Here is a 9,372-nt window from a genome sequence, read left to right as displayed (position 1 = left end):
TCTTGAGAGCTTTCTCCCTGGTGTGTTCTGTTCTCTTTCTGAATCAGCTGAGGGGTGATCCTTTTATACTCATCAGTTCCTCTTGGTGGGTGACCCTATAATTGATCTCATGATGTTAATACCAAGCCAGGCCGTGGTAACCTCTTGTTTCCTAAACCCCCATAATTCAAAGTTGGAAGACCACGTTGCTTTGAGCAGTAATTAGAGAGAGCTGTTTCTGTGAAAGTTGGCTGTATAGCAAAAAAAACTCAACAACTCAATCATTTAAAAAATAAAAATAAGAAGTAAGTAACCCCCTTGCTCCCATTTTGTTTTTTTTTCTAGGAGGGAAACCCTCCAAGTTTCAAATTCTAGAGATTTTTGAAAAATATTTGCAAAAGCTATATGCATATCAAAATGTAGTTTTATTTCTAAGAAGATTAAAATAATTATCATGTCAGATGACACCAAATCTCCTTTGCTTCCATACAGCCACCTGCAGCACTAGTGGCACCTGCAGCTCTCCTGAGCCATGCAGGCTGAGTTAATGCAGGTTAAGGCATTTGTCTACCAGAAAAGTTTGTCCTACTGTTTGGGAATCTTGTACTACCTTGAAGCATAGTAACACTAAGACGCATTTATAAATGAATATATATTTTTTGTGTGCAGTAACATACATAAACGCTTCTGTGCTGTATCCTTAGTAAATGATTTTTTTTCCTATTCTTCTAGAAGAGAAAGAATAAAAATACTGAAAATAATTGGTCGCAATGTGTAAACAAAAGGAAAGCCTGTTTTCTTTGCAGTCAGAAAGATGAAGTAGGAAAATAAATTTGCTTCTAAAAAGCCTGGAAAAACTGAAGGGTAGCATTCATATACTGTCATAATGTAGTTGGCGTGATGTATAGACCAATACAAAATATCTTTATGCTTACTGTTGTAGATTTTTGAACTGATACAATTGAACTTGGAACATCTGTTGATTTTAGAAAAACTAGAAAGAATGAAATATATTATAAGTATTTTTCTGGTTGTTAGAGGATATTTCCTTCAAACCTATGATTTATTTTCACAATTTCTCTTAGCTGTGCTTTTGCCACCTGGAGGCTGATGGCACCTTCCAGCAATTATGTCTTTAGTAGCCCTTTCCAGCATTGCAATAGCTCTGAGTGCCCATCAGGATGTAGTCTTAAAAATTAACAGGCAAACAAACAAACCCCCAGAAACAAATGATAGACATAATCTGAATATGAAATACAATTATCACCCAAATTCAATACCACATTTTTCTAGAAAGGCAAAAGGGAATTTAAAAGAACTGGAAACATTAGAGTTCTTCTATGCTTAGCCTGGAAAACTGGAGGTTTTGTAGTATAGGGCATTCTTCTCTCCTGGTGGAACTGAGATATATGCTTCAAAGTCCTGTAATTAAAATTTAATTATAAACAAAGCAAAGTTTATCAGGAAAGGTATTACTGATCAGTGTACAGTAAAAACAACACAGCAAACTCCCTAAGCTTTTGGGACTACAAAATAGCCAAAATATCACACACTTTGTTTTGAACTGGGCTTCAATTAATCCTGACTGTACAGCTCCCATCTGCACAATAATCACAGAACAGAGAAATTCTAATATGCCTCTTGGGAGGCTAGCCCTCCATTTCTGCCTTGGTCAGTGATGCAGCACATTTGGAATGATGTAACTGAATATAAAATCACCGTACTTGAATGTTTTTGTTTTGTTTTAAGGCTGTTTGAAGCAATGCAATTTCAACAGAGGAGAGTACCACATAGGGGCTGCCTTATTGAGAAGATGAGCATGGCAGTATTTTTTCAGGTTTATCTACTAGTGATCTATCTAATATTGGATTACCCTGGGCCAAGGTTTTAGCAGGTTATGAGAAGGTTATTTTCCTTGATTGAGTTACCGCTTGGCACTGGTATTCATTCAGCTTACGTGCTACTTTATCTTTTCAATTTGCAGAACCTACAAAGTGTTTGATGTATTTTTATAAACAGTTTGATTCCAGAAAATATGTTCTGGATCAGATGCATTACTGTATAACAATATACTGACAACATTCTGAGATAATTTAAAACCTTACACTTAACAATGCTTAAATGTTATTAGACTGTTATGGTGAGTACAGTAACCTGAGAAAATGAGATTTTTGAGTTTGAGAATTATGGAATATCAAACTGGCACATCTGAGTTTGTATTTAATTGTTTAGTAAAATTTTGTTCTAGTGATTATTGACATGTTTCCCATTAAATCAGGGTGTCAGGTCTCAGTTTTGACAATTGCATCTCAAATTTATTTTCAGTACAAATCTTGAGATAGGCTGAAAAAAACAAACAGTTGTTTTATTTGCCTCTCAGTGACAAGTTGCTTCTTGCAGCCCTAATGATTGAAAGCACTGCATTTTCTCCAAAATACAAACTAGTATTTTAATGGAATTACATGTCTTCAGAGCATAAAGAAAAATAACTTAGAAACCTTTTTAAGAGCATTCTATCTATTAACATAAACACTGTACATCTTCCTCTTACCTCCATTCCCTACAATTATTTATATTGGAGTTCAGACTGCAAAGGGAACTCTTCCTTTGCTGCTGGGGCAAAGTTGTATTTAGCTGTTTAGTGCAAATACTGTATGTAAATCTGTACCACGTGAAGGAATATGAAGTATAAATATAGGTGTAGGGATTAAGCACAGTGTGCCCTGAAATCATGCTCAGGAGCTGCTGTTTGTGTCACATTCAGAGCTTGGGAAAAATAGGAGTTTACAGTATCCAAAAAAGATCTGTGCTTATTTTCCTTTAATCCCATTTGTCCTGGGCAGTTCTGCTTCCTTGTGTCCTGTTCTGAAGTGTGTCTGTAGCTGAGTGGTGAGGCTGTTGGGATTTTGGTGTTGAAATGGCTCTGGATAAGATGTCCACAGGCAGAGTGCTCCAAAATGCCGAGGGCTGGGAATCTTCCATTGGGAAAGCTCATCTATTACAAGGATTTACACACTATTCATATGTATTTGTTTTTTTTGAAGTATTATAAATGTTTAGTCTATTAGTGGTGTTTTAAAATAACTTGGAGCTGTTTCAGCATCTTGTTTCAAATATGGTTATTTTCTGTTTTCATTGATAAATGAGACAAATATTGTTATTTGAAAGAAAATAATTACAAATGCTATCTCACTAAAAGCAAGTCTATGCTTTGCATGTGTGCATATGTCTCTATATCTATGTATACCTGTATCTATTTACATAAAAAAAGGTTCTGCAGTGAGTACCAAATAGTGCAAGTTAGCACCCAGCATTAGATAATTGGAATTTTCTCGATATATCAAGCTCTTGTTTGTTGTTGCAAGTGACATATTATGAATAACTTACTACCTCTCTGTGCCTATAATATGCAGTGTCTGCTATCGCTTTGCTGGTCAGTAGTCAACTCAAAAGTTTTTTAGAGCTGACTAATGATTCACCAGAGATTTCTGAGAGAGATTTTGCCATCATTGTAAAGCTTGAAGAGGTTTGCTATTGCAGCCATATGGCAGTTCTTGGTTCTCTGGAGAAAAGAGAATCCTTTTGATAAACAGATCAAAGTGTTCTGTTCTTTTAGTGAATGATACCTATAAGTAACGTAGAACTAATTTCATGCTGCCTGCCTCATTTGCTGTAGTCTTGCATTCTGCCTACAATACGATATTGGTCATGCATTATATTTTAAATATAGTTAAATCATTATTTAAATAGTTCTGTTCTTGGGTAATTAGGCAATCCCAAATACGTAGTTTACCAAATGTGCTATCATGATTGGTAAAATCAGTGTATAAATGTGGTTGCTCGTTGTACTAGCCATGCAGGTAAGGAGACTCTCAAAGACTCTTTTTTTGCTATACCAAAAGCCTAAAACTTAGACTTTTGGACTGCAGGTGGTGAACAACTGTAGACTAAAAATATATACCATGGTATTTCTAGAAACAGTTGCATTTGCTCTGGGAATTCTGATGAGGGGTACGCAGATGTTTGGCAGTGAGGGGCAAATATAGTGACAAACTTAGAACAGAAAGTGTATGCTGCAGCACCTCCCTGAAAGGAAACAGATCTCAGTCTGGGCTGTATGTACACCTTTGAGGCTTGTCTGATAGCAGGAAGTTCTTTCTATTCCATCAGGCATTCCAGATGTGCAGTTGCCATGACCGCACATGCCTGGTCTCATAGAATGAGTTTATTGTGCCATAGATGTGATGCAAGGAGCCAAAAAAGAGAGGAGAAGGTTTTACGTTGGAAGATATTCCATTAAAGGAAGTATGAATGAGATTTGGTGCTGTGTCTCAGCAGAAAAGGGAAAATTTAGGGTTATGACACACCATATTTCTACATATGGCATGAGGCATTATTCTCTCTGTAGAGGTGATACAGCTCCCAGCGGAACTAAGGAGATGTGTATGTGACCCTTTGGGATGGAGCCTGCATCATCCTAGAAGTGTCTTGTGAGAGTAATAGTCTTATAATCATTGAACTATTAAAAGTATTGGCTGAATGACAGATGTGAATGAGCGTGAGGTAATTACCACAAATTCTTCAAACTTTACTGTTCCTTTTTTTTTTTTTTTAGTTTTCACCTCAACAAGTTTTTCACATCTCCAGAATCCATCACTTTAACAGTGGTACAATCTTTGTTTGTTTGTTTGTCTGTCTGAGGAACTGTAGGGAAAAGCAGATGCCTTTCAGGCACCCTGTAACATAAGCATGATTTGTGCTGATCCTCCCCCTGGAAGAAGTCGTGGCTGCTGTCTGTGGGATGCAGAGCCCTGCAGAGGGATAACGCGGGGGCAGGCGCGGTACTGCTGCAGAGAGGGAATGGCATGGTCTGCTGGCGGTGCGATTCAGAGTGGAGAGAAGAGTGCAGGCTGTGTGAGGCAGGCTGAGAGCTGCATACAAGCCCTTTTGCGTGGGGATGGTGTTAGAAAAGGCTGTGCACGTTGTCTGGCTGGGCACTTTGCTGAGCACAGTCTCTGCGTGTTGCTGTGTGGTGTATAAGGGTCATTTTGGACTGACATATGCAAATCACTAATTTGATGCTTTTCAGGAACTTTTCTCTTTCTGCCCTACCCTTTCTAGTTTTCCTGCCCTTTGTGTCCTCTTTCTTTTTCCCTAGAATAACAAACTCAAAGTTTTAGCCTTGTACTTGACAAAAGAACTATTTCTTTTTTAGACTGATTTCTCCTCATGTCCTTGCTGTAATATCTCCACTTTGCATACAGAAAGGTCTGAGTTATCAGTTCTGTTCAGTGGAGGACTAGAAGTAAGAGAAAATTATCTTGAAAATTGCTCATTTGTACTTTCTTAAATATAGACCTGTATAGTTCTTTGTGGAGAACAATAAATATAATTTCCCTAGGCATAACCATGGAATTAAATATTTTCCATGTAAATTAAAGAAATGCATGTTGATCTTTTTGTTGTGGAAGGAACCACATACAAACTCCTTCCTCTGCTTTCTAGACTTTTCATTCTAACCTGAATGCACAGTCCTGCTGAAGGAATGTGTAATGAGATCACTTTAATGAGTTAAACAGAGGAATAGGCAGATACTGTATTTTACAACTATATTTTTCAAGCAGAAAGGAAAGTGTATTTCTAGCTGTCAGGAGAAAATACTATTTGTGGTTCACCTATATATGTATATTGCTCTCACTTAGAGCAATATGTTAAAAATGTTCCTCTGCATACTTGGTAGATAAATCCAAAGTAAATTTTCAGCCACGGTATTTTATGTTTGGTGGTACTAATATAATTTTGTCTGATGTCCAAACACATCAGACACCTTAAAAAAGGTAAAATGATATATTTGTATGCTGCAAAGTGTCATTTCTATGAGCACAAAGTTAGACATAGTGGAAAATAAAAATTCTGAAGTAAAAGGCACAAATGTGCATGTGCCTTAATCTGAAAACTTGATCTAATATTTGAGATAAATATTTTGCTTTTATATCAAGGAGTGTCTTTTTCTGTGGTTATTCTGGATGAAAGGTTTGTTCTTCTTTCAGAGTTGTCTGTATTTTGTTGTTGTGTTGTGCTTTGAAGGAAGTATGAAAAATATGAATGGATAAATTTAGGAGGAGTAAAATCAAATGAACTGGAGGAATTAGGTTACTGTGACCAAGTTAGTTCTATGTCCTTCCTTCCCAAATTACACTGAAATGAACCAAAATATCTGCTGTGGTTTATACTGATTCTTTCAGTGCTGATGATTCCTGGCAATATCTTCATTAATATTTTGCTTAAATTTCTGGTGTTATGATACTTAACAATGTGTATTTTTTCATACTTTGCATGCAAAATAATTTAATTTTCTTTTAAACAATGGTATTTAATGTCATAATGTATTTCTATTACTAAGAACTTCAGCGATTTTCTATAAATAAATTGCACCATGCATTGAGACCTATCTGAATCATAGTTTTTACTCTCTTATTCTTCCAAACTGTAGAAGAAATGATTAAAATGTGTTTAAAAAAAAAAAAAGTTTAGAAAAGCTGTTAGGATTTCTCTTCCTTGTTCTAATGTATTTCTTAAGTACTGTGCTTCTCACCTCTGTGGAACACCACAGTACCTGATTACAGACAACATTTTTTTATTCTCACCTCTGTGTAATCAGATTAATGCAGTACCAGATTAATGTTGGAGAGATTTTGTACCTTTGTGCATTTGTTGTGCATGCAATGCTTAGCTCTGAAGAGGGAAATATTGACATTTCAGGAGGTCTGCATGTACCTAGAAGAGGTGGTCGTTTCACGGATCAAACGCTACTTGGAAGCACCTAAACAGCGTGGTCAATGGAAGTCAATGGAACATGCATCGTCAACTCCTCTGTTCATTACAGGTAAAATCAGTTATTTAATCTATAAAACAATAAAACAAGGTAAAATATGGTGGAAATTACTGTTCTTTACTTTTCCATTAGAAACTTCCCATCGTGAAATCTAGTAAAGCCAAAATATCTGGAGTTTTAGGGTTTGAAATTACTTTGGCTATGTTTTTGAAAAAAACAGGAATGGGTTTTAATTTTCTGTACATTGTTGAAAAATTGACATCTCACTTGTGCTATTAAATTAATGTGAGAGACTATAATCGAGCAGAATGAAAGAATCCATGTTCCTCTAAAAATGATGGAAAACTGTCTTTTTTCTGAAGTCAGGTTTCTACATTTTTTATTCTAGAAATATTTTTTCCTTCCTCTTGCCATTTATTCATTCTTTAAAAACTGCTATGTTGTGATAAGTGGCATCTGTTGTTTCACCTGTGTTACTACAGATTTGTAATGGTAATGAAAGGTAATGAAGTCAATAACCTTGGAAGGCTTTGATGGGATAATCGTGTGCAGAAAAGAATAGTTGCTAGAGCACTTACCCAACTGGAACAACTGTGTTGGATTTTTATGTGTGTGAGGGTAGTGAAATCAGTAGATGCAATTCTAGTAAACTTTTCTTTAAAATACAAAATAATGACTACTGTAGCTTTTCTTCAAATGTTATGACCTAATGGCTTGCCAGTTTTTCTTTAATGTTATTTCATTACCTGTTCTAGTTAGGTGGGTTTTAAGAAGTTAGTAGGCTTATTTGTTTGTCTAACATTTGAAAATCAAGCTATTTTGAAGTTGTTCCTAGGAAATGAACAATTTTAGTTTATTATCAGCCTGGAGCATGTTATAAACTTGTATATACTTTTCTGCTTCTGAGTGAAACAAATAGAATTTTCTTATGCTGAAAGCAGAGGACCACTGCAAAGGGTGAGATGGGAAATTCTGAGATCTATTGAGATTTTTCTGTATTTTCTTTTACTGAGTGATATTTTTCACTGTTTATTTTCTTGAATTTCTTGCCTCAGGCAAAATATGTTTTCAAAACCATGATTTTGTAAGGTAAGACTATCAGACAAGCTGGTTGTTTTTGCATATGTAGACAGATGCAATACTTTGAGGGAGTTCTTGAGATTTTAAGGGCCTGTATGTTCTTTCGTATCTGACTTTTCAGTCAGAATACTGGTATGCTGTTCAACAGCTGTGAACTGATCTGCTTGACTCTTCCCCTTATTTTGTGAAAATGAAGGACCTAAGGTCATTAGTAATATCTTTGATAGTTTTAGATTAAAGAGTATTTAGTTTGGATGAGACAATTTATGTTTCATGAGTTTTCTGCATTTAATCTTGACATCAATAATTAACAACTAAAAAAAAGAAAAAAGGAAGAAAAAAGTATGCGATAAGGAACGTTCATGTTGAACTTAATTTCCAAATCGCTTTTCTTCCCTCAGCCCACTTTGCTCAGGGCTGTAATTTGTAAGAAAGGAGTGCTTTGTTCAAGAATCAAGTTTATTCAAGTTACATTCAAGTCTATTCTTACCTGAGAAGGAAATAGCAGATATAGTAGGTGGGTGTTCACCAGAGCAGCTGGGACCTACCTCTGAGAGACTGACCCTTCTAGGTGAGCCACAAGGCTAAAACTCTTTCTCATGTGTTTCACCTTCCTCTCTTTAATCACAGTTCTGGTGGAGTGTTGGTGAAGTACAAAGATTTGTAATATTCTCAAACAGATGAAGCGCAAGATAGCTGGGTAGCTGGCCAGTGCTCGCCTGACAGTATTTGAAGTATATTTCATCTGTGGCTAACTACCCTGGCATTTTTTAGCTACTGCTGGTAAAATATTTAAGCTTGCAGTGACTGTTGCATTTGGAGGTTATTAGAAGTTTTTGAGTTCTTCAAACTGGATGTGGTTTCTTTTTCTCAAAGTTATGCAAGTCTGTGTCTGGAGTTTTGCTGCTGTAAAATCACCACTCTTGCAGGTCAAAGTGTGTCTGTGAAGAATTAGAAGATGTTTATTAATTGGTTGTTTGCTCAGCACTCTGCTCTTGTTTAAACTTGCATCTTTTGGGGTTAATTTCTGTTAGTTTGTATTCAAAAGTTATTAGAATCAGAATTATTAGTTCCGGCTAGTAAGCTTTTAGGTGACCTTTAGTATCAAAGTGGCTGTACGGGAATTTTCATCAGAAATAGAAACCAAGTTACTTTACTTTGGTTAGCAGATCCGGTTCTGCTTTCTAGATCTCTAGGGCAGACTGGCTACCATTACTATTTTGAAGGGAATTTCTTCAGCTGTCAGAATTTCTTTTAAATATTGACATGCTATTATGTTTAGTGTTAGTAGTAGTTACTGCCACCTTTCAATTTAGTGGCACAAAATGTAAATATCCATTTGTGTAACTTGTACATTTCTTTTTCAAGTTACACCCACACAGCAGTGTGTGGTGGGTCGCATACCATCTCATTAGGAAATCTGTGGGTGTTACACATAGGAGAAGAAAGAAAGAAAGAATGGAAAAATGAGAGAAAGT

General features: G+C 36.0%; 1 protein-coding gene across 4 annotated transcripts in view; it reads left to right on the top strand.

The window, feature by feature from the left end:
- Positions 1-6,720: 6,720 nt before the first annotated feature.
- SLX4IP (SLX4 interacting protein) overlaps positions 6,721-9,372 on the top strand; it is a 38,656-nt gene continuing 36,004 nt past the window's right edge. For all 4 annotated transcript variants that reach the window (XR_002111635.2, XR_002111636.2, XR_792389.3 and 1 more), the window contains exon 1: positions 6,721-6,865. Coding sequence is in view for 1 of the 4 variants with exons in the window: in XM_010706596.3 (XP_010704898.1) it covers positions 6,751-6,865 (115 nt within the window). In the remaining 3 variants the exon portion in view is untranslated. The remainder of the gene's footprint in view (positions 6,866-9,372) is intronic.

Source organism: Meleagris gallopavo, chromosome 2 (assembly GCF_000146605.3).
Source record: "Meleagris gallopavo isolate NT-WF06-2002-E0010 breed Aviagen turkey brand Nicholas breeding stock chromosome 2, Turkey_5.1, whole genome shotgun sequence".
Taxonomy (NCBI): domain Eukaryota; kingdom Metazoa; phylum Chordata; class Aves; order Galliformes; family Phasianidae; genus Meleagris; species Meleagris gallopavo.
The sequence above is the reverse complement of the archived record's forward strand: the minus strand, read 5'-3'. Positions and strand labels throughout refer to the sequence as shown.